The sequence below is a fragment of the Podarcis cretensis genome (assembly GCF_951804945.1).
Source record: "Podarcis cretensis genome assembly, chromosome: 2".
NCBI classification, from domain to species: Eukaryota; Metazoa; Chordata; class Lepidosauria; order Squamata; family Lacertidae; genus Podarcis; species Podarcis cretensis.
In genome coordinates, this window is record NC_137171.1 from 59,705,013 (window position 1) to 59,729,111 (window position 24,099).

Sequence of the window (24,099 nt, forward strand, 5' to 3'; positions counted from 1 at the left end):
CACACAGAGAGAGAGAGAGAGAGAGAGAGAATGAACTTCCCTTTTTCAAAAGCAAAAAACATATATGTGAACAAAGCAACTTAGTTATTTGCATTTAATTGGTAACGTATCCAGACTGTTTCTGTAGCCTTTGACTCTTGTGGCACTGTCCCTTTAAACTGGGTGAGTGTGATGTCACTGTGGGCTTTGAAGGCACTTTGGGAGAGACACAGTGTGAGAGGTTGGAATCAGAGTTGTTTCAGTTCTGAGGCTGCTGAAAGTTGTCAAAGAAACAAACTGCTGCAGTCACTCTGGGACACTGTGGGATGTGGAAAAAAACAGGCTGAAGGAGGCAGATTCAGATTCTCTTCTGTTGCTTGCTTGGTGCTGAAGGAGCTGAATGTGAACTGCAAACTGCCCAAGAATAAAACTGAACAGGACTGCTTTTTAAAAAACAATAATAATAATATTATGGGCAGCCTTCAGTTGGATGATTTTGTAGCTGGATGGGTAGGAGGTAAGTGAGCCTTGTGGGGTGCTGTGAAAAAGGATCAGCAGAGGGGCACATATTGAGCTGAATACTAGTTAACTCTGAGCTTGGCTTATGGTACACATGACATTCTGTGTAAGTGTTCCATGTATGTTAATATGTCCAATTTTGGAAGAAAAATTCTGAATTCAGCAGTATTCCTTGTGCCTCGTGAAGTTTTATCTACTTGTTATGGATATAAAGACCTGTGTGTGTGTGTGTGTGTTTGTGTGTTTGTGTGTGTGTCAAAGGTAGCATACTCACACCCACAGGTAATGTATGGTTCAGATAAAAAAAAAAGTATACTTCTGGGTGAAATACCATTATTAGCATATCCTAGGTCAATTAGCTACGGAGACAGAGGCCAATGTTTGGACAGCTGGGACATTGTGTTGGCCAGTCAAAATGCACCATTCATCCACTCCCTTGCCCTTCATGAACTCCAGTTCTTTCTAGAAATTCTGATAAGAAAATATGGATAATTGCCAGCATTTCAAGTCCACTTTGCTGCCTGTTTTTGCTGCCTGTGGACAAAAAGGCTGATTGCCTCCCCTCACTCTTCTTGTTCAGTTGGATCCAGAGGTACTGTAAGGCCCTACAAAAAAGAGACCATTTCCTCGGATTTCCTCTTCCCATGTAGCTCCCTATCCTCCATCAAAATTTGCTCTGGAGATGTGGGGGAAACATAAATACCAATGGGCTTGATTCATAGATCCAGCGGATTTTTGTTCGTTGAATGTTTCAGTTGATAGAAAGAGGGAAGCGAATTTCCCAAATTTATCTGCCAGCAGCCTACTCTACAAAAACTGCATCAGAGGCTCAGAAGAAGACCCCTTTCCCCCCAAAACACCATGAGAGGTAACGTGGGTAATTTGAACCCCTGATCTTCCGATCGGCAAGCCCAAGAGGTTCAGTGGTTTAGACCACAGTGCCACCTGCATCCCTAGGGCATGATTAGGGGAAACTAAGTGAAAATCACCTTTCCCTCCTCTAACCGAGAGAGCTTCTGCTGAACTGAAGCCAGATCTGCAAAGAGATGAAGCCCTTCCAGGAATGGAAGAACCCCTTTTGCAAATGGAAGGGCTCTGCTGGCTTCACGCCAGTTGTTTTTCCGGATTCCTACTGAGAATTGAAAGGCAATGCTTGCCACAATGGGCTACTAATAGTCCATGAGTAAATACACACATACATGAAGCAGTCAAAAGTGGATCTTGTGGTGACAAGCGCTGCACTGTACATTGATGGGTAAAATCTCTCACCAGCTCCCTTTTTGCTCAGAATTTACCAGCTCTCTGAGCAAGCATTTGGGAAAACCTCATCTGTTTTCTAAAAATGTGGACTACAGGAGCCACATGCACCCCAGGAGATCACCTTGTGGCAAATGGTGAAATTTGCCATACATGCACAGCTACTGAGAGCTCAGATAGACAATTTGCCAGATTATTTTTTTTTGTAAAACTGTCCAAAGGAAACATTCTGGACAGGAAAAATTACTTTCTGTGCTTTTCTCACTGGAGGAATAGTCATGCAAAAAGTTGCTTCAATTTAATGAGCTCTTAATGCATTGCAGCCCTTGAGATGAAGCTGAAGACAGGAACAGTCATAGCTCAGTGCTAGCAGAGCATCTGCTTTGCATGCAGAAGCTTCTAGGTTCAATCCCTGCCATCTCCAGTTTGGGCTGGGAATGTCCCCTGCCTGAGACCCTAGGGAGCTGTTGCCAGTAGACAACACTGAGCTAGACAAACCAGCAACTTATGTTCCTAGAAGGAATCGGAAATACTGGTGTGTGTGTTTTAGTAGAAAGGTCATATTGGGTAGGATGGGCTTTTGTCCCTCCAGTAATGGACAGTTGATTAAGTGAAGGCTTATGTAAGCAGAATGGAGGAAGGAAAGCAATTTTTGCATATTCCCTCTTCTCCCTGCATTATCTACCACCTACCCCTCCAAATCTGCCTGGTGGATTGGGGGACTCTTTGAACCATGTGAGAGGTGGCATGTGGGTGAAGAGGGGAGGGCAAATTGGGATCAATATTCCCCTCCTTGTTCCATTGACAGGAGCCTCTGATGGATTAAAGAGCCTCCCCATAGCAAGAAGCAGAATTAGATACGACTAATGTATTCCCAAACCTTTGTTCATGTGTTTACTGTATTTTCCAAGTATGACACAAAGTAAGACCCTCCTGGAATGTATCAGGGATTTGTGGCTTTCTCCAGAAAGGAGAGCATATGAAATGTCTGTGATAGCTTTGCAGAGTTTCATTGAGCCTGATCCTCCTTTGAGCCAAAAAGGGGGTTGGTCTGTCTTATCCCATGATTCTTTGTACTGTCTGAAGCAGAATGTGCACATATTTTCCCCCTGTGCAATGTGAGAGCTTCCTCTCTTCATCAGGCCCTCATATGTTCATTAGGAATATCACTGAATCTTAGAATTGTCGAGCTGGAAGGGAGCCCAAGGGTCATATTGGTGGTGGGTGATGAGAGGATTCTGCTTCACAGATTACAATGAAGCAGAGAACAGGAAGTATGAGTGGCTTGTGCTTCCTTTGGCGCTCTCCACCAAGTCATAAGATTCGAAGTCACTGAAGAGATGAGTTATAGAGAAGAACAGGAGTACAGTCTTCCTTGTTTTCTTCTTTTGAGGAATTTCCCTACTCCTTAGATTGGGTTGCCACATTCAGTGTTTGGCCCTCCTTCTCGAGCCTTGGAGACGGCCTTAGATCTCAGGTCCAACAGCTTCTCCATTGGCTTCCCCACTCTCTCATACCCAGTTCCAGGGCTTGTCCCTCATAATGATGTGAATGCTTGTGCTCTCTTGATATTGACTGTTCGTGCCTTCCTGCTTTTAAGAGGTGCAAAGATGTATAGTACCAAATTGTAATCCTACCCCTTTCAGGAGAACCTGAGGTGACAGCCTCTTATTGTTATTTCCAGAGTAAGAGTTCAAGCATGCAGGTGTCCCAGGAAAATGTATGAGATCTCCTGAAGAGGCTGCAACAATGGCCTTTAGTTTACTAGAAGTGAGCACAGAAGGAGGTTGAGGTGGAAGATGGACTGGGGGTGTTCCTGGTAACCCTGTTGAATTTCTTAAGCAGGAGAATCATGTGCACCATCTTGAGCTCCTTGGGAGAAAATGTGGTATATATAAATCATAGAATCATAGAATTGTAGAGTTGGTCATCTAGTCCTACCCCTGCAATGCAGGAATCTCAGCTAAAGCATGTAAATACATACATACATACATACATACATACATACAGAAGTGGCAGATAGAAAAGCCAGCTATCCCAGGACTCTTGTTTTGCTAATTAACTCTTATAAGAGAGACTGTTAGTTACTTTGCAAAATCCTTGGAGTAAGAGAAATAAGGCTATTTTTCTCATTGCTTCTTACCCTAAGATGCAGAGCTTTTGTAACAGGTGTAAAATTCTTATATTTCACTTGATGAAAGAGTTAAGGAAGGGGGAAGTCTTCAAATTATAGCCTAATAGTGTTTGTTTATATATATGTGTGTGTGTGTGTGTGTGTGTGTATGTATGTGTATATATATATATATATATATATATATATATATATACACACACACACACACACACACACACATACAGTGGTACCTTGGGATGTGAACGGGATCCGTTCCAGAGCCCTATTCGCATCCTGAACAGAACGTAAGACACAACTCCGTGTCTGCAGGTGCGCATGCTGCCTTTTGACGCTTCCGCGCATGCGCATGACATCATTTTGAGCGTCTGCGTGAGCGGCACATGCGTGAGCGGTGAAACCCAAAAGTAATGCACTCCATTACTTCCGGGTCGCCACGGAGCGCAACAATACTTATCCTGAAGCGTATTTATCCCGAGGTATGACCGTGTGTGTGTGTGTGTGTGTGTATAGTGCCATGCTCATGCAACATCCTCTTCTGTTTTTCAATGGGCAAATGTTTATTTGGCAAATAGCACAGCCTGCCGTCTTGCTATTACCTCCCAAGGGAGCACATTTCATGGCCACCAGCCTTTCCACCTGATTTTGTCTAGTGGCAGTCCCAGACACTGTAGTGGTTGTTTATACTGTAAAGCTGTAAAATGACAAGGTAATTAACGGTGAGGAAAAATGCTCCCTCTTATAGATACAGGGAGAGGCAATTTCCATTGAATGGCACTACAGTATATATATTTATATCTCCACTCATTAGTGCATATTCACTGGGTACTTTATAAATACTTTCAGTCCCTGAAAATCTACTCTAGATAATTGGGGGATCCTTCAGTCCTACATGGAAGGTGGTATAGAAGCTTGAAGCAGAAAGGTGGGAAATTTGGCCAAAAATTAAAATAAATCACCTCAATCAGTGAGAGTCTCTGCTGGATCAAAGGCTCTCCAAGAATGAAAGATCAATTCTGGATCCAAAATTCTCTCTTCTATTCCACCTACAATTTTACATTAATTTTTAAAAAGAAAAGGGGGGGGGGGAAGAAGATTGTTACTTCAGGTACAGAACTACTCATGTTCTCAGACTTTGCTTAAACAATATCACAAGGAACAGTAACTGTTCAAATTTAGGCAAATGATAAAAGTATAGTTTTATAAGCAGGTGAGACTGATGGTCCAATGGTCAAGAAGGTGATTTCTGCAAGTGCTGTAGAGGGAAATGAGGGGCGGGCAGGTAGCCCAGCCTGATCAGATCTAAAAAGTGCTGCTAGTGATCTTATAATAGAATTCCAAGAACTGATCTTATTAACACCTTGTGATACAACCCAAGATCTCTGTGGTAGAACATCTGTCCTGGACGCATGGAACACCAGGTCCAATCCCTGGTGTCTCTATGTAGGGATGGAAAAGGCTTGTGCCTGACACCTTGGAATGCCATTGCCAGTCAGAGAAGACAATCTTGAGCTAGATGGGCCATGGGTTAGATTCATTATAAGGCAACTTCCCTATGTTTCTAATAGATAAGCAGAACACAATTCTTGCATAGAGAGAGCTATTGATTAAGTTTGGAACCTAAGGCTTGTATCCCATGTAGTGCTAGGTAGCTGCAGGGGCGTAGGAAAGGGGAGTCAGGGTTGGGTCGCCCCAGGTACCATCATGGAGGGGGTTGACAAATTATCAAGGAACAATTACTGCCCTACTAGGGCGGTTCATTAAAAAAAAAATTTTTAAAAAAATGTCTGCTCCAAAGGTCTTATCTTACTACACTAGGGATTATATAGCTACATACGAAATTTCATGCATATCAGTTAATATCTTGACCCTCCTCCACGAAAATAGCTGTTTACTTGGCCTTTTTCCTATGTCATGAAGGCTGAAATTTCAACAAAGCACACACCTTTGCTAGACACTTTTCGGGCACCTGCTAAAAGCCTTCTTCTTTAAGCAAGCATACCTAGATGCTTAGGAAGTTGAAGTATTTTTAATCTTAATATTTTAGCTTTTGTATGTTTTAAAGTAGGATTGTTAATTTTTCTTGATTTTATTGCTGTGGTGTTTTTTTGTTTTGGTAAACCACTCTGGAGGTTTTTTAAAATAAATTTTATTAAATAAATAAACAATAAATATAAATAAAATAACACAAGCCAAAACACAATCCATCCTGTAGCTTTAAGTATCTGTCCATAGTTGCATTCTTGTTATCAGAGGCTCAGAATCCACATTCCTTTGTAAGAAAATGTGAAATAACGTAAAACCATTTTTGCAGGCAAAAAAAAAAAAAATCAATGTGGGGGGCGTGACAAAATATTTTCCCCACCGGGTACCACCTGACCTTCCTACGCCTCTGGGTAGCTGTCATAGAATCATAGAATTGTAGAGTTGGAGTCATCCAGTCCAGCCCCCTGCATTGTCCCATTGGTGCAAGGATTTATTCTTGCGCAATGGGACTTTCCCCCTCTTTCTTCCCACACCTCCTGTGCATGCCCTGTGCCCTCCCCGTAAAATCTGCTCTGGAGCATTGGGGGGAAATCCCAGAACAGATTTAGGGGGTATGTAGGGGGAGGAGGTCCCGGGACCCAGGTGGCGCTGTGGGTTAAAGCCTCAGTGCCTAGGACTTGCCGATCGAAAGGTCGTGGTTCGAATCCCTGCGGCGGGGTGCGCTCCCGCTGCTCGGTCCCAGCGCCTGCCAACCTAGCAGTTCGAAAGCATCTCTGGGTGCAAGTAGATAAATAGGGACCGCTTCCAGCGGGAAGGTAAACGGCGTTTCCGTGTGTGGCTCTGGCTTGCCAGAGCAGCGATGTCACGCTGGCCACGTGACCCGGAAGTGTCTCCGGACAGCGCTGGCCCCTGGCCTCTTAAGTGAGATGGGCGCACAACCCCAGAGTCTGTCAAGACTGGCCCGTACGGGCAGGGGTACCTTTACCTTTACTAGGGGGAGGAGAAAAGGAAAAGCACCATTGCGCAAGTGGAAATCCTTGTGCTGACAGGATGGTTATGCAGCGCTATTTTGGATACAAGCCTAACAGTTTCAAAACATTGGCAATATTTAGATCCTTGGTGGGAGGCAAGCCAAAATGCCAAGGTGCTAATCGCTTGGCTTTTAATCTAACAGCTAAGCTGTAGTTGCCAGATATCTCAGTTTGAGAATAACAACCACAGATACTGATGGGTTCAAACTTGTTCTATAGATTGGTTGTCAGTACATCATCTGTGACTTACCTGGCTAATGACCAAAGACAAGAATGTTCATTTCCTCATCTGTATACTTAAATAAGTTTTGTCATAGCACTCGCTCAGAAAAGTTAACAGTATATTTGACTCCACATTGGTATGTGCTAAAAGAAACACACCTTTGGTGCAGGAAAGTATAGGTAGCTTTCTCTGACTGAAAGTAATTTGATGGGAATCCCTTCCAATTAAGAGAATGCATCACATATGACAAAAAACACCAACAACCTGAAAAGGGTGGAACTAAATTTTACTCGGAATATTGAAATTAATGGGCTAAATCTGTGATGTTCATTCATTTCAGTGGGTTTGCTCTGAGTAAAACTTAGCTGAATACCACCCTAAAACAGGAAACGGTTTCCAGATGGTTTCCAATAATAGTTTCCAATAAAGTTGATCAAACTAATTGGTTTCAAATTGGTAGGCAAATTCCTGCCCCATTTATTTACATTGATTTACCAATTACATTGGTTTCAATGTTAACCGAACCAAATAGCATGGTAACAATTGGGATCCTCATCAATATTGTACTTAAAAACCTCCCCAGGAGCAAAATCCTCTCCTGGCACCTTACTTCACTGATGACGATGATGCATTAGATATTTTCCTGCTGAATGAGAAACAGGTGGGTAAGAGTTGAGAGTGTTAGCTCAGATTTGGCAGCCTCCTCCTCTCGCACAACTACTGTCTTATTGAAAAACTCTCAGAAATGCTCCCAAGTAAGCAAAAAACCCCCAAAAAATCTACACAAAACTGTCATTTATTTTCTCCATGAAAGAAATCTGAAAACTTAATTTCTGTATGCATGTTATGCACGTCTTATCCATAGTATGTTTAATTATTTGTCTGTATTCTCAGTGTCTCCTGGCAATTTTGAGTCATCTTGATCTCAAATCGGGTGAACAATCAATTGGATGTAAAAATCAATGTTAAGGGTAAATCTTTCCAAATACATTCTGTAGATGTGCTTTCAACACATCCTGACTTGTAAAAGAAAGCTTCAGAGAATCTTTCCAAATACATTCTGTAGATCACTTTTAGCACAAGTTGTGGAGGGTTATGGGCTACATAATTCCTCACAGGGAAAGTACCGCCTGGATAGGTGAATTGAAAATAGGCAATATTTAACTTCAGCTGACGGTCTGTAGTTATTTCATTCATGTATTTTTCATGGCATCCAAACGATTGTGCTCAGGAATATTTTTCTAGAAAAATAGGTGCCAGAACTCACCATGAAACCTTCCTCATTCTTCTGAGAGGTGCCAGAACTGAGTTCCTGTGAGTTCTCCCTGGAAAAAAAAAGCCCTTATTACATTCTGACACACAGGTTGGAAATTGCCGGCTCAGGATGCAACCCTAATCCTGGCTAGTCTTAAGAGAGAGGTGGGGCCATTGCTGCATCCACAGCCCCACTGAGCATGGTGTCAAGGGTGAAAGGGAAGGCTGATTGCTGCACCAACCTGGATATGACACAGTGAATGGACCCAGACTGGACCCTATGCTATCATGTGGCAGCAGTGGGGCTGGCCTGAGATCTATTCCAGAGCTTTCTGTTGCCTTCTGTCAATGGGGAACCCACCAGCAGCACTTTCACCCACCTGTTTGGTGGGCAGAAGGGTGGCTCTGTGCTAGAGATGGGGCATCACTCTGCAGACAGAAGTTGGCAGAGCTGGGCAGAGGAACCCTTTCGCCCAGCCTGGTCCAGAGAAAGTACAGATTTGTACTGACAAGCAATTCCTCTAGGGTGCTTATGCAGTGACCATCTATGGTTCATATTGTTTTCTCAGCTTGCATAATTCTGCTGGTGGGAGCTGACTAGGAATTTACAAAACAGAGAGGTTTGTCATTTGTTTAGATGGCAACCCGCCCCCCTGGCCATGCTTTGAGGTAAACAAGAAGATCCATGTTAAAAAAATGACTTGTTTTTTATTCAGTTGTTTTATTTTAATCTCCAGGAGCTGCTGCTGTAATTGTGGGACATCCTCTGGACACAGTAAAGGTAAATAGTGTTGTGGTTGTTCTGAAATCAGTTTAGTATACCTCGGGTTACAGACGCTTCAGGTTACAGACTCCACTAACCTCAGGTTAAGAACTTTGCTTCAGGATGAGAACAGAAATCATGCTCTGGCAGTGCAGCGGCAGTGGGAGGCCCCATTAGCTAAAGTGGTACCTCAGGTTAAGAACAGTTTCAGGTTAAGAATGGACCTCCAGAACAAATTAAGTTCTTAACCCGAGGTACCACTGTATACAAAACAGAAAGAGATTATGTTACAGAAAACACAGGTACTCTTTGTAGTGAGATACGTAGTGAGAATCTTGCACACCATTCAGAGATTGAGGTGGTGTGCAACAGTGTGTGTGTATGTGTATGTGTATGTGTATGTGTATGTGTATGTGTATGTGTATGTGTATGTGTATGTAAAAGGACCCCTGGACGGTTAATTCCAGTCAAAGGCGACTATGGGGTGTGGCGTTCATCTTGCTTCAGGCTGAGGGAGCTGACATTTGTCCACAGATGGCTTTCCGGGTCATGTGGAAAGCCTGGGGCAGCATTTCACAAATGCATGAAACACCCTCATAGTTGTGTTTAGGGTTGCCACCTTTTCACTGACCCTGCTCTTATGTCTTTACTTCAGAGAAGTCACAGAAATATCAGTGAAGTTTTCTCCATATTTTACCCGCTTATTTTCTTTCCTGCTGTTAATTCACAGAAGTAGGACTAATTTAAAAATGGCAAATCCTAGCTATAATTGGCAGGAAGTTTAGTATCATAGTAAGTTGCAGGTGTCTGCACAATTTATGCCTGGGGGGGAAAGCCCATATGCCTTTTTTGTCCTGTTTCTGCAATGTTCAGTTCGATTTATTGTATTTAGCGAGCAGTCATTATACACATAAAATTAATAACAAGAATACTGCTAATAATAGTGGTTTACATTTTTACTCCCTGACCTCTACAGGATAAATCATTTCCCATTCCCCCTTTAAGTTTCATTACTCAAATCTGTAAAGCCTTGGTAGAAATTTGGATGTTCTAATCTAAACGATAAATATACCTCCCGATATCAGAATACAAAAAACAGATTTTTGCAAGAGATGTCCTTCCCTTCTGCGATCTTAACAATGGGTGGATGCAATTGTTTCTAAGGGCATAAGAAAAAAGGCAAAAAGGGTTTCTGCAATGTGAATCAGAAATGAAGGTCCATGTTATAGAAAATTGGTAGCTGCTCCATTTGGGGGGTTCTTCTAGAGATGCCTTACATTTGTGTGGTTGTTTCCATGGCTTGAAAATATCCAGTGCTTTTTTTCTTAAGAAATGTTTAGGGGTACTCTCATTTTGACTCAAGAAAATCACCACTTTATAGTTCAAATCGGGAAAAATAAATCCAGTAAATGGACAAAGATTCACAAAATGTTTAGGGGCATGCGTACCCTTGCGTACCCCCAGAAAAAAAGCACTGAAAATATCTAAAGAGAAGCCACTGTGACTGCAGAAAGCACCACCAGAGTTCAGCTCCTGATTCAGCATGCCACTGCGAACATTATACCATGGATTTGCCATGCTGCAACCCAAGGAGCACTTGGATGCACACAGATGTCGCTGTAGGTTGCAAAGAAGCCGTGATCCATGTGAGACTCAGCCCTGAGACTGGGTGTCTGTTCCAACCTTGGTTTACAGCCTTGTCCATTTTACGATGCAGAAGATGCTGCCTGTTGCCAGGGCCAGGATATTGCAGGAGACTGTTCCAGCGTGTAGCAAGTGCTGTCTTCCCATGAACAGGGTTGTGGCTGTGCATGCTTGGAGGGTTTGAAAGCGAGAGGCGTCAAAGTACAGTGCTTGGCTGAATGCTCTCCCCCCCTCCTTCCTGTTGTTGCTGTGCCAGAGGACTAATCGCATTTGTGTGTTTACAATTTGTTGTGCCGTCCATGAAGCAAGCGTCGAAGGAATATGTGCCTTCCAGTTCTGGCAAATGGATTGTTTCATACTGTCGCTGCTGGTAGTGCGTGCCGCGAGCCGACAATAGGTCTTGTGGGAACATTTTTCCTACGTTTCCTACATTTGCTTGAGCACAGCCAAGAAACAAGCAACGCATCTTTCAAGGCTTAAAAGACAACTGTCAAGCTGGCACCTTCTTTGCCCTTGGATCTGGATGCAGCAGGGGAATAGCAACGAGGCAGCTTTGTTGCATTTCCAAATCAGTGGGGGGAAGGGAAAGGTCTTAAATGGTGAATGGAGAAGTGGAGTCATAGAGTAATTCAGTATTTACTGATGAACATAGCAAAGGCGCATCCTGAAGAATAGGGGGGTGAGAATGGGGAGCTGTGAGGAATAGCTTGGTGCATTGAATGTGGATTATGTTCCAGTACATCAGGTCTCTTCAAACAAACTAACAAGTAAGCCATGTAGGCCGTGCTCAGAGGGAGTACTTTGACAAAACTTTAAACCCCATGAGAGATCTGCCAGCCAGAGGGCTGATTTCAGTGAACAAGAAATTAATGTGATGGTCAGTGAATAAAAGGAATTTGGAAGGTAGCTTAAGCAAGCATGACCTGGATTTTAATGTAGCTAAACCAGATTGCTCTTATGGTTTGTGTCTGTGTATGGGTAAGTATGGGACTCAGCTTTTGCTTAAAGCCAGACAGAGACACTTAAGTGCAGCCCAGCACTCTAGTTTTTGATGAATCCTTGAGTAACAAATCTGTTAAATGATATGGTATAATTAACCAAGCAAATAATAAAATAAAGAAGTGAAAAAGTAAAAGATTGTGCTAAATCCCACATGTGCTGTCTCCCTCTCTCTCCTCTTTTACTTTTTGGTAAGACAGTAGTTAGCCTGGTATTCTGTAAAGAATTTAAATGCTATTTCCCAGACTGATGGATCTATACAAGATTCATTCTCATAAATAATATAGGATCCTCCCCAATTTTTGTACTCTTTTTTGCCAAAAATAAATAATTTTATCCTACAATGTAGCAGTATATAAATCTTTTATATTGTAAACTGTCCTGTGTTCCTCAGATGAAGAGCTCTATAGAAGTAGTAGTAGTAGTAGTAGTAGTAGTAGTAAATACGGTAATTCCTACATTCAAAATATGTTGATAATAGGGGCTTTAGATATCACATTGTGGTTAGAACTGCTTCTGGTAATGCATAGACTGGACAGAGAGCATGATTTGTTGCCCTGATTTTTCTTTGGAACAAAGCAAGAATTATAGTCAAATAAAAGTGGACATTGTTTGTAAAGCATGTGCTCTCGATTAATTGGAAACACATTTCTTTCTGTTTAATTTCATAACTGTGTTCTTCTGCAGACTCGCTTACAAGCTGGACAAGGCTATGGAAACACATTTAAATGTGTTCTCACTGTCTACAGGAATGAAGCTGTAAGTATATAATTTTGTCAGAATACACCATGACAACTCTAGATTTGAAGAGGCCCTCAGCATAGCAGCCTCTGATCCTATTCTGCTAGTGTCTCCCCCCACCCACCTGCTCACCATGGCAGCCTTAGCTGTTGTTGGGTGTTAGTAGCAGGCAGCAGTGTTGGTGATCAGAGTGCCAAAAATAGGTGCTGAGCAGCGTTTGGCCCAAGCAGGACATGTCAGGTGCTGAAACTGTCCTTGGAATATACAACACTAAATGGATCAATGGTCTAATTTCATGTAAGGCAACTGGCTCATGATTCTGCTAACCGACATGGCTCATTCTGTGGTGACTTGAGACAGGGCCTTCTTGGTGGCAGCACCCAGATCAGACAGTTCCTTCCCTGAGAAAGTGTGATTGTCCCACACACTGTCAAGTTTGAGATATCAGGTAAAAAGATTTTTGTTGGAGATATGCTTTTCATCCTGGGTCTTAACAGTGTTATAGCTCCACCGCTGCATACCCTCCAACATTTCTCCAATGAAAAGAGGGATGTCCCATTCCATAATGATAATTTAACTATTTATACCCCACACAACTTACTGGGTTCCCCCAGCCACTCTGAGCAGCTTCCAACATATACAAAAATGCAATAAAACATTAAACATTAAAAAAAGCTTCCTGTAGAGGATTGCCTTCAGATGGCTCAGGGGTCGGAGAACTCCAAACCCTCCAACATTTCTCCAAGAAAAATAGAGATATCCTAACATACCCTCCAACACTTCTCCAATGAAAATTGGGACTTCCTAAGGAAAAGTGGGACATTCTGGGATCAAATCAGAAACCAGGACAGCCTCTGTAAATCAGGGATGTCCCTGGAAAATAGGGACACTTGGAGGATCTGCTGCTGTATGATGTCATTATTTTAGTTATGCTGTTCTTAAACATATTGAGTTACTGTGTACAACTGCTGCACTTGCTATTGTGTTGCTCAGTGTCAAGAGGAAGGGAGGTGTTGTTTTTTAAAGCCATCACTCTTGTCTTATCCGGGTAAAACTGTGATTTTAAAGCTTTCATACACATTCTTATTCACATCCAACTTTCTTTCATCTGCAGGTGGCTGGGTTCTTCAAGGGAATGTCTTTCCCACTAGTTAGCATTGCTATCTACAACTCAGTGGTATTTGGTGTATTTAGCAATACCCAAAGGCTCATTAGCCAACAGCGCTATGGAAATTCTCATCATCCTCCATCACTTGCGGACTTGGCTTTAGCAAGCATGGCAGCAGGGGCTGTTTCAGTTGGAATTGGTGGTCCAGTTGATCTGGTAAAGATAAGGCTGCAGATGCAGACACAAACATTTATTGCAGGTAAAAGGAAATCAATTTTTTATTTATTTTTAATCTTCTGTGTTTGTTTCTAGCTTATACTTTATCCCACCTTATAATGATATGTCGGTGGTGTTATAGCTAGATATGACCAACATATATGGCTCATTCTTGTATATAATATTTTTTACTCTACCATGTGTTCTCATATGTGTAGAATGAAGTATACCTAACACAACTCTCATTTAGCATTTATGGAGCAAAAAAGTTTAAAATGCTTCTAATTGCAGATGAATAAATATTTAGCCACATGAAGGTGCAAAGATTATTCAGAGTCCGGACCTCAAATTATGTGATGGAAAACATACAGGGAATAGAAGCAGTATTGTGAGGCTCATTCATCTGATATGAGTGGAGAATTTCTCCCGCTCTTTAATTTCTGAGCTTTGAGCTACAGAGAACTACACAAGCAAAAAACAGTATCTGCCACAGTATTGTTTTATTTATTAAAGCAGAAAACAAATAGAAAACAGTAGGTTTTTTATAAGCTGTTAAGGCCAGAACATGAGTATGACAAAGAAAATCTGAATGTATTGTACAGCTCATTTTGAAAAGTGAGCTGTTGTTGAAATGAAAAGATTACCATCAAAGCTGCAGGCAATTTTCCTTCCTCCTTTTTTGCCATTGCTGTCAGTTTTCTCCCAGTGCAATATTACAGAGGGATGTTCCCAAAACTATTTGTCCTACAGGCAAACTGCATCGCATTAGTCACATGTTTAACTTAGTGTGATTAGCACTTAATCTGACCAGTTGTATTTTAGAGAGCAGTTTCAGGGGCAAAAGGCAGACCAGGAAAGGGTAATTGGCAGCAAAAGTTGGAATAGGACCAGAATGGGAGCAGGTTCCAGATTAAGGTTCTGCAGTGCAGATACTTTTTATTCAAAGTTAAGAGCAGCTGGATCTAACACTTTTGTTAAATATGAAAGGTAGTTTGGACCTTAAATTGCAATCCCAAGCACCAGAGCCAGCACTGGGTTTGTAGGTAAGGTGCCTCCCCCACCTTCCCAGAACCACCTGGGAAGAATCATAGAGTTGGAAGGGACCCTGAGGATAATCTAGTCCAACCCCCAGCAATGCAGGAATCGCAGCTAAATAATCCATGACACGTGGCCAGCCAACCTCTGCTTTAAAACTTCCATAGCAGCTTTTAGTCAGACAGAGATTGTCAAAACGAAAGAAGGAACACATGGAAAGTGATGTTCTGAAGAATACCAGGTAACTTGATACTAAGCATGTTTTTCCTTGCTCCAGCAGCCAACCTAAACCTGAAGCACAGAGCGGCTGGCTTTTCAGTAGAGACTGCTTACAGAGGTCCAGTTCACTGTGTTGGCATGATTCTTCGGCAGGAGGGCTTAGGGGGATTGTACCGTGGTTCTTCTGCCATGATTCTGAGGGATATTCCAGGATATTGCTTATACTTCATCCCTTACACGTTACTTTGTGGATGGATCACTCCAGATGGATGCCTTTCTCCGAGTCCCTTTTCTGTGTGGATGGCCGGTGGCATTGCAGGTATGTCCATTTCTGTTCTCCTTCACCAGAAATGATGCTGTCTAGAGGCTTGATTAAATTTGAGCTCATTTATTCATTCCTAACATGCTTTTTTTCTGTAGTGATGGCAGCCCTAGAAGTGTTTTAAATTGAAGACATATTGCGTTTATCACATAAATTGCTCCTAGGATTGCCATCAGTATTCTGAAAAGTTTTAATGTGCTTATCTATTATATGAAATGCACACTGTGCAGGGAGAGGCCCAGAAAAATATGTTATTACTGTGCAATACACTGATCAGTGTGCATAATTTAGCAGCTGTGTGCTGTGGCTGATGTTGCACAAGGCAATGAGGTGTCTGGCTGGCTGCCTCCCTCCACTTGGTGGCCCATGCCTTTTGAGCAGTAGAGTCACAGTGGAACGGAAGAGAAAAGGTGATGAAAACAGGGCACACAGTCAGAAGAAGCTGACATCTGACTGACACCTTGAGTCCACCAGCCAAGCCAAGCTCATCTCACCTTAAGGATGAGCTAGCTCAGTCTCACTCATCTGCTTGGTGCCTGCCTACGTCCAATAATTTAGTTTTAATTATTTAATTGGGTTTCTATACTGCTTAATCAGCCACAGCTCAAAGTGGTATACATGGTTGCTTCGAAAACCTCCTTCTAACAACAAAGGGACAGACACTGGAGAGACCTGTCAGGAGTAAACATGGACCATTGGTATCAAATAGTATGGGAAACAGCCTTATTAGAAAAGCTAACCAATACCCCGAAACTGACATGGGGACAAGTAGAAGAAGACGCCTTCACCCCGGTTTGTTTCCCCTTTATCACATACATAGCCCAACAAGACAACAACAAGAATCCCCTGACAACATACGAATCAATCTGGCTAACCTGATTAAAAAATACACACTCACACCCCACTCACACACAAAAACAATTCTCACTACAGCCAACCAAAGACAACCAGCCACACCCTTAGCCACACCCAACCTCTCTCACCACCAAGGAAATACAAGTGGATAGTAAGAGAACACATACAAGTAACACTGACACAACCCCTCACACACACTAAGTAGAATAATAGAAGCATAACCACCCGACCCCACCCCACTCACCACTCCCACTCCCCCACTTCCCCCCTTAATTTTTTCTTCTTTTTCCTAGTTGTTTAAACCAATTCATAAACCAAGAATTTATACATTGATCACTAATAATGAAACATATGTTCTAGATATTTTCCCACATTTATTGTGCTGTTTTTTTGATATACAAATGACATGAGAAAACTTGGTATGCTTATTTGTATATTATTATTCTTGTTTATAAAACCCAATAAAAAAGTGGTTTACATGGAATATAGTGGGAGGAATTCAACGTTTCGCTCTTCTCAACATTCTGCCAGTGCAAGCATTTCTGCTTGCCAGAAGGAACAATCCTCCTCTCCTCTCCACCATGAGATATGTTGGGGGTGGGGGGTTCTCCTGATCAGCCAGAGTGGATTTGGGGGGAAGCTTGAGCTTTGAGGGAAAATCACAGAACAGCAGAGAGCAAGGATTGTTCCATCTGGCAAGCTGGCATTGAATTCCTCCCTATGCATTTTTATGAGCATGGGTCTTTCATTGTAAACCACCCTGGTAATTTCTGTAGAAGGATGGAGCATCATTTTACTTAGAAAATATAGTTTACTCCACTGTTGGCTCTCTGTTACTGAAGAGCAGAAGCCCAGCTGAAGAAAGTAAGTTAAGTGACAATTCCAGCACATTAACACCATCTCACGTGAAAACAAAGTAGCTGCCAGTTAACAAGAAGAGGACCTCTAGTACAGGCATAGGCAAACTCCGGCCCTCCAGATGTATGAGACTACAATTCCCATCATCCCTGACCACCGGTTCTGTTAGCTAGGGATGGTCGGAATTGTAGTCCCAAACATCTGGAGTTTTCCTATGTCTGCTCTAGTATTTCACAACACTGGCACCATCTCAAGTCACTGTCCTGTAAAAACACATTTAGCCCAATGTGAAAAGCCCCAGATTTAACTATAGCAAGCAATCCATATTTATGAAACTGTAGTGCATTAACATTTCACAACAAATACTACATTCAAAACTCTGCAGTTCTTAAATGTCACCTCTTTTTAGTACTGAACAGAGAAACACTTAGGAGAAGGGGAAAAATAAGTCATTGAATAAAATAGGTCAAAATCTACTTCCTGAAATCTCACTTCCCTGCTGTAGCAAGAAACATTGACAAGCTTGTCTGAAGCATATGAGGTAATTTTAAATGGCAAGCTAGGGCCACTTCAGAAGTGGATATATTTGTTATTAAGTACAGTACACCCATCTACCATTCAACAAACAATGAGCATGTTGTATTTAGACAAGCAAGCCAAGTACCATTAGCTACCAATCTAACTTTATTTTAACCAGGTAGCAAAATTCACATTATCTTAAGTTACATTTCATATTCTAGCATATTTTTTATAGCTTGACTCCTAAAGACGACTACCATTCTCTTTGATGAAGGTGCTCAGAAGGCCTTTTGTATTCATATCTAATACTTTCCCCTTTTCTCGTAGGAGCAATATCTTGGGGAACAGCCACTCCTATGGATGTTGTCAAGAGTCGTCTTCAAGCTGACGGGGTTTATTTGAACAAATACAGAGGAGTCATTGACTGTATCTCCCAAAGTTACCACAGTGAAGGTCTAAAAGTAAGCACTATCAAAATACTAAATATCAGGAAATAGGTTTTGGTAACAAGTTGCATGTGGGTGTATTGTCCCCATGGCAGCCCTTATTTACAACTTAACTAGCAGAGTTATGCATAATGAAGAAATGGAATTCAAGTCCAAATGGCCTTGAATATCCATGATAACCATCTTCTGCCTCCAGTTAATGGGGCCTATCCACTTTTTTATTTTCAGGGCCCACCTTATTTCTATGATTGTAAACTGTTTTTAACATGGTGTTTTATTTGTTGTCACTCACTCTAGGACCTTAGGGTGGGGGGTAAGGTAAAGGTAAAGGGACCCCTGACCATTAGGTCCAGTCGTGACCGACTCTGGGGTTGCGGCGCTCATCTCTCTTTATTGGCCGAGGGAGCCGGCGTTTGTCCGCAGACAGCTTTCGGGTCATGTGGCCAGCATGACTAAGCCGCTTCTGGCGAACCAGAGCAGCACACGGAAACGCCGTTTACCTTCCCGCCGGAGCGGTACCTATTTATCTACTTGCACTTTGACGTGCTTTCGAACTGCTAGGTTGGCAGGAGCAGGGACCGAGCAACGGGAGCTCACCCCGTCGCAGGGATTCGAACCGCTGACCTTCTGATCGGCAAGTCCTAGGCTCTGTGGTTTAACCCACAGCGCCACCCGCGTCCCTAGGGTGGGGGGTAAGTAATTAATAATATTACTTGCCATGCTGTGGTGGCAGACTGCGCATCCCCCATTCCCATGGACCATAATTTTTACAGACATTCCTTTGCCAAGTGAAAAATGTTGCCTCATGTCACTTGAAAATCATGCAGACTAAAGAATTACAGCTTGAAGTTTTGCTCATTAACCATTGCTGATCATGGAGCTGTTTATAACTGATAAGGAACCACTAAACAAGGCTAGCTAGTTGTTCTGGTCGATATGAATTATCCTAATTTTGTGATGTGGGAAGCAGGCACGTGGAATGTCAGTACCAATAAATCAGCACTTGCTTATAGATGATTAAATCCTGCTATCTCAGCACTTACCTCAATCATCATCATCCTGTTTATCTCAGCTCATCAGCCTTAGGATGCTGCCATGAATATTCCCACTGCGAATTTATATTGCCTGCAGCCACCCACAGCTGTATAAACAGATATCATCAGTGGAAAAAACATCACCCCAGACAACTCCTTGTTGTCTATATGGCATCCCAATTATGGAAACTTCTCCTTCTGAAGCACCTAATTTATATATTTTCCAGTGCCAGGTGAAGACAGTTCCCTTTCCACAGTCTTTTGGATAGGCCTTCTGAAAATCTGAGACCCTTATGACGGATGGGGGTGCTGATATGTTTTTAAATGTAATTTTCATATTGCGTTTTATACTGTTGTGACTTTCCCTGTGATCGATTATGATGAGGGGTGGAATATTGATTTATTTAACTTATTAAATAATAATAAATAATAAATAATTATTTATACCCCGCCCATCTGGCTGGGTTTCCCCAACCACTCTGGGCAGCTTCCAGCAAAATATTAAAATACAATAATTCATCAAATATTAATAACTTCCCTAAAGTAACCTGGACACAAAACTGCTCACTGACCAGTCCTTGTATCCATTTCAAATAAGGTAAAGGTAAAGGTACCCCTGCCCGTACGGGCCAGTCTTGCCAGACTCTGGGGTTGTGCGCCCATCTCACTTAAGAGGCCAGGGGCCAGTGCTGTCCGGAGACACTTCCGGGTCACGTAGCCAGCGTGACATCGCTGCTCTGGCCAGAGCCAGAGCCAGAGCCAGAGCCAGAGCCACACACGGAAACGCCGTTTACCTTCCCGCTGGTAAGCGGTCCCTATTTATCTACTTGCACCCGGAGGTGCTTCCGAACTGCTAGGTTGGCAGGCGCTGGGACCGAGCAGCGGGAGCGCACCCCGCCGCAGGGATTCGAACCGCCGACCTTTGGATCGGCAAGCCCTAGGCGCTGAGGCTTTAACCCACAGCGCCACCTGCGTCCTCCATTTCAAATATATATATATATAAATCATCTTTAAAAAAAAACACCACTTGGGCGGGAAACAACCTTGTTCAAATTCATTTTGGCTCTATGCCTATAAACATAAAAGCACAAAAGAGAAAACCGTCAACGAGGAGAACAGACATGGGAGGAAAGATTCTCCTGAAATCCATTGTCATGGACTGGCTGGATGCAGAAGATTTGTGGAAGGCACCAGCCAGGGAACCCCCAACAGAACCACATGGGGATGAAGGCTCAGAGACACAGGGGATTGGTGGTGGAACAGCAGTGAGTGGTCAGAGGAAGAAGGAGCAGTCATTGCTGTTCCACCACCAATCCCCGCGACGGGATGAGCTCCCATTTCTCGGTCCCTGCTCCTGCCAACCTAGCAGTTTGAAAGCACGTCCAAGTGCAAGTAGATAAATAGTGGGAAGGTAAACAGCATTTCCATGCACTGCTCTGGTTCACCAGTAGCAGCTTAGTCATGCTGGCCACATGTCCTGGAAGCTGTACGCCGGCTCCCTCGGCCAATAAAGCGAGATGAGCGTCGCAACCCCAGAGTCGGTCACGACTGGACCTAATGGTCAGGGGTCCCTTTACCTTTCTTTTTAGCATATATTCAACACAAAAAACCACGACAATTTGTCGTTGACAAAGGACAGCTGTAAATATAAAGGGCCCCATTACCTTCAGGAACGTAGGGCCTCATCAAACCTAAATCCGGCCCTGGTCATTTATCAATTATCACAATCCTTTTAGAACATTAATGAGAAAACCGGAGTCTCCTGATGTCTAATTCCCATTTGTTAGGTCCTATTCCAATTATGTTCTGTCCAAAATACAAATTGATAAGCTCTTTTGCTATAAACCTTCCTTCTTTGTTCTGAACAGGTCTTTTTCAGGGGCCTTACAGTAAATGCAGTGCGAGGATTCCCAATGAGTGCTGCCATGTTTCTTGGATATGAACTTTCACTCAAAGCTCTAAGAGAACAAGCAGAAGCAAATCCTTGAATTCCAGGTCAGCTGCATGGTAATGTTTTGAGATTTCATGCTTTTTCTGTCTATACAGGTAGGGAATTATTGCAACACCAAGGTAGACAGTGATGCTACATATATTTATTTGAAGGCAATTTCCACTTAAACCAGTTAAAAATACTTTCACATAATTGTCAAAATCCAGCACAGACTTGAATGCTCTCCAGCACATTAAAATCAATGTAAAACCAATTAAGGTTGTATTCCTGCATGGTCTGCCTTGCGAATGAGTCTCATTCAACTCATTGAAGCTTACTTCTAGGCATGTGTGCATAAGATTAGACTTTAAATGAACCAGATCGGCTAGGAATGGAAGAGATATTCAATTTAGTACTTACGTAAAGTCGAATCTACCAAATATGCACTTTTTGAAGCAATATATGAACCAAGACACACATTTGCACTACTCTGAATTTTGTGATGCAGTTCTTCACCCAAACAATATTTACAGCAATGCATATATTAGGGGAAAGTATGCATAACATGAAAATATTAGTGAAAATTACATCAAAAAATGCATTACCGTAGGGGAAATTGCTTACAAAAAAATGGTACATTGGTCAAAACTGCGTATAAAAATATTTTAATTAGGAGAAATTTGCATGAAAATTGACTTTGCGTGAGGATTTCTTTTTTAAAAATCTCAAATTGTTGCAAAATGTGGAGAACGTAATTTAAGATTTGAAAATGAGATATGGTGAGAACTAAAATTGACAGATCCTTTGACCCCTTAACCTTTGTGTCGGATTGTTGCCACTAAGTCCACCATTCCCTCATTTTCAGACAGAAGCACCATTCTTTATATAGCTAAAACTGCATTGTGCACACACAAGAGGGCGGTATCAGCTGGCTTGAGAGAATCCCAATGTTTGCAGAAGTAAAAATAAATAAAAATTAAAAAATAGTGGAGGAAGCAAAATAGCCTTTGGGAACATAAGCTGCCATACAGTGTCAGAACACTGGTCTTACCTACCTATTGTCTACACTGACTGGTGGCACCTGTCCAGAGTTCCAGATGGGTCTCACCCAGCCTGACACAGCATAGTTCTGGTCATGGGAGTAGCTTACTCAGAACGGGCCCATCCAGTAGATCTGTTGCAGGAATATTGGCCATGTTTCTGGAAGTTGCTTTTGGCTTTTCCAAGAAACTAGTTTAAGCTTTATAAGCTCTTAAACATTCACAACCAGTTCAACCAGAGATGATGCAGGAATTCCAAATTAATGTGTGTGCCACAGGCACCAGCTACAGTACAATATCAAAGTCTCTAAAATGTTGCTGTATGTCAGCAGCTTGTGGGATTGCTTTTCTGATGACTGTTTCTTTTGATCCTAAGGGAACTTCTGTACTTGACCATTGCTTTCACTTCCTGAGCCAAATCAACTGCACGGCCTTGATCAGAAACTTGATTTTACCAACATGGAATATGAAGTGAAGAAATTTCATCAGAGAATGCTCTGTTCACGATGAGTGATTTTTGATATGGCACATGGACTTAAGAGTTTCGAGGATGGATCAGCTGAATTCTCATTCAAATCCTCTCTCTTCTAAAATGTTTTGTTCTAAAGACAAAAACAATTTTAACATGCGCATGGTTGTCTGGCAATGATAAAAAACATTTATTGGTGAAGTAAGAGTGCAACATGTTCTGCTGGGAAACGACCACAGATGTCAATTTCTAGCACCATCAGTAAGTAGTTAATTGTGGTCCTTGAAGAATCAAAGAAAATATATTCCCGTGTACCAAACTGTCTTCCTGTTTGTTGCCATGTGACTAGATATTTTATCCACTGTAAGACAAGAAAGAATGTAATAACCTCATGAAGAGTTTAAGCATTTATGTAGCAAATTTACACTTTTGATTCTTTCCCCCCATCCCAAATGTAACTCAATGTGATAAAATTATTTGTACTGTCCCATGATGTTGCGCTCTCTGACATTTTATCTTATGGAGCATGGTTTGTTGCACCAAATGAGAATCCAGATGTAAGCTCAAGTAAATCAGGTGGAATCACTGTATATCTGCCATCCATTCAGCACTGCTGTGGGTATCTGACTCCTAGTTTGCTCCTGTTAGTAAATGGGTGGCAGAGGAGTAGTGCATGCAGAATAAGGCTAGGCTGCTGTTTTCAGAATTTCCCCTAGTTAGCCCTTCTTAGCCAAGTAAAAACCAGTTTCTCAATTAGCAGACCTCAGTTTCAGACATTATTTCTCAATTCAGGATATAAGAAATAAATGAATGCATCAGTTTAGTTGTGACAGGTATCTGATGAGAAAATATAGGAGAGGATAAAGGTTATGGGTGCATTTCTGAGACTAGAGAATTTGAACAAACAGGAAGGGATGGTAAAGGAGTAGAAGAAATAAAACCTGCTTGATCCTTTTGCTTTACCAAAATAGCTAAAGAACACAACATAGTGCTTTTCTTTAACAACTGGAATGTTATCTGCTGCTGCAACTAGACGACCAGGGAAAATGCTTTGGATAAAATATCACTCTGAAATAAAAATTGCTTTACTATTAGCACAGCAACACAGCTCCACTGAACCCCAAATATACTGTAAATTGTGATCTTTGTTTACGTAAGGGGAGTAACTCCCTGTTGATGTTGTTGGAAGCTTCGGCAGCCTTTGTTATGGTGGAACATACTATTCTCTTGGACCATTTATCTGTCAAGAATGGCAGTACAGTACCCCTGTTCATTTTGCCCAGTAGGACCCAGAGGATGCTTATTGTGGATTATTAACACTGTCACCATTTAACTTAGTATGAACATACTGGTTAAGAACATCTAATCTAGGACTCACATAACCTGATGGATCCTGTCTTCCTACAGGTTGGGAAATCTAGCATGGATCTTTATGCTATCAGTGCACCAGATTAGGACAGTGATACCTAAGAACAGGGCACTTACCACTGTTTCCCCTACCCTACCCCATTGAGCCACTTT

General features: G+C 42.1%; 1 protein-coding gene across 4 annotated transcripts; it reads left to right on the forward strand.

Annotated features, from left to right (window-relative positions):
- Positions 1 to 213: 213 nt before the first annotated feature.
- On the forward strand, positions 214 to 22,987 carry SLC25A48 (solute carrier family 25 member 48). 4 transcript variants are annotated; one of them, XM_079968164.1, is made up of 9 exons: positions 462 to 496; positions 3,440 to 3,525; positions 9,118 to 9,161; positions 12,474 to 12,545; positions 13,642 to 13,894; positions 15,164 to 15,424; positions 17,987 to 18,120; positions 21,008 to 21,134; positions 22,486 to 22,987. In XM_079968164.1, the coding sequence occupies exons 5-8, from the start codon at positions 13,663 to 13,665 to the stop codon at positions 21,125 to 21,127; spliced, it is 747 nt and encodes a 248-aa protein (XP_079824290.1). In that variant the 5' UTR covers positions 462 to 496; positions 3,440 to 3,525; positions 9,118 to 9,161; positions 12,474 to 12,545; positions 13,642 to 13,662; the 3' UTR covers positions 21,128 to 21,134; positions 22,486 to 22,987. The 4 variants fall into 4 exon arrangements, with proteins under 4 accessions (XP_079824288.1, XP_079824287.1, XP_079824289.1 ...); XM_079968162.1 differs by lacking the exon at positions 3,440 to 3,525 and having other exon boundaries at positions 214 to 496; positions 21,008 to 21,146; XM_079968161.1 differs by lacking the exon at positions 3,440 to 3,525 and having other exon boundaries at positions 214 to 496.
- Positions 22,988 to 24,099: the final 1,112 nt, after the last annotated feature.

Coding starts and splice junctions, on each gene's coding strand:
- SLC25A48 (XM_079968162.1), top strand. CDS start 451: ATGGGCAGCCTTCAGTTGGATGATTTTGTAGCTGGATGGGTAGGAG. Junction 497..9,117: donor TGTAGCTGGATGGGTAGGAG/GTAAGTGAGCCT, acceptor TTTAATCTCCAG/GAGCTGCTGCTGTAATTGTG. Junction 13,895..15,163: donor GACACAAACATTTATTGCAG/GTAAAAGGAAAT, acceptor TCCTTGCTCCAG/CAGCCAACCTAAACCTGAAG.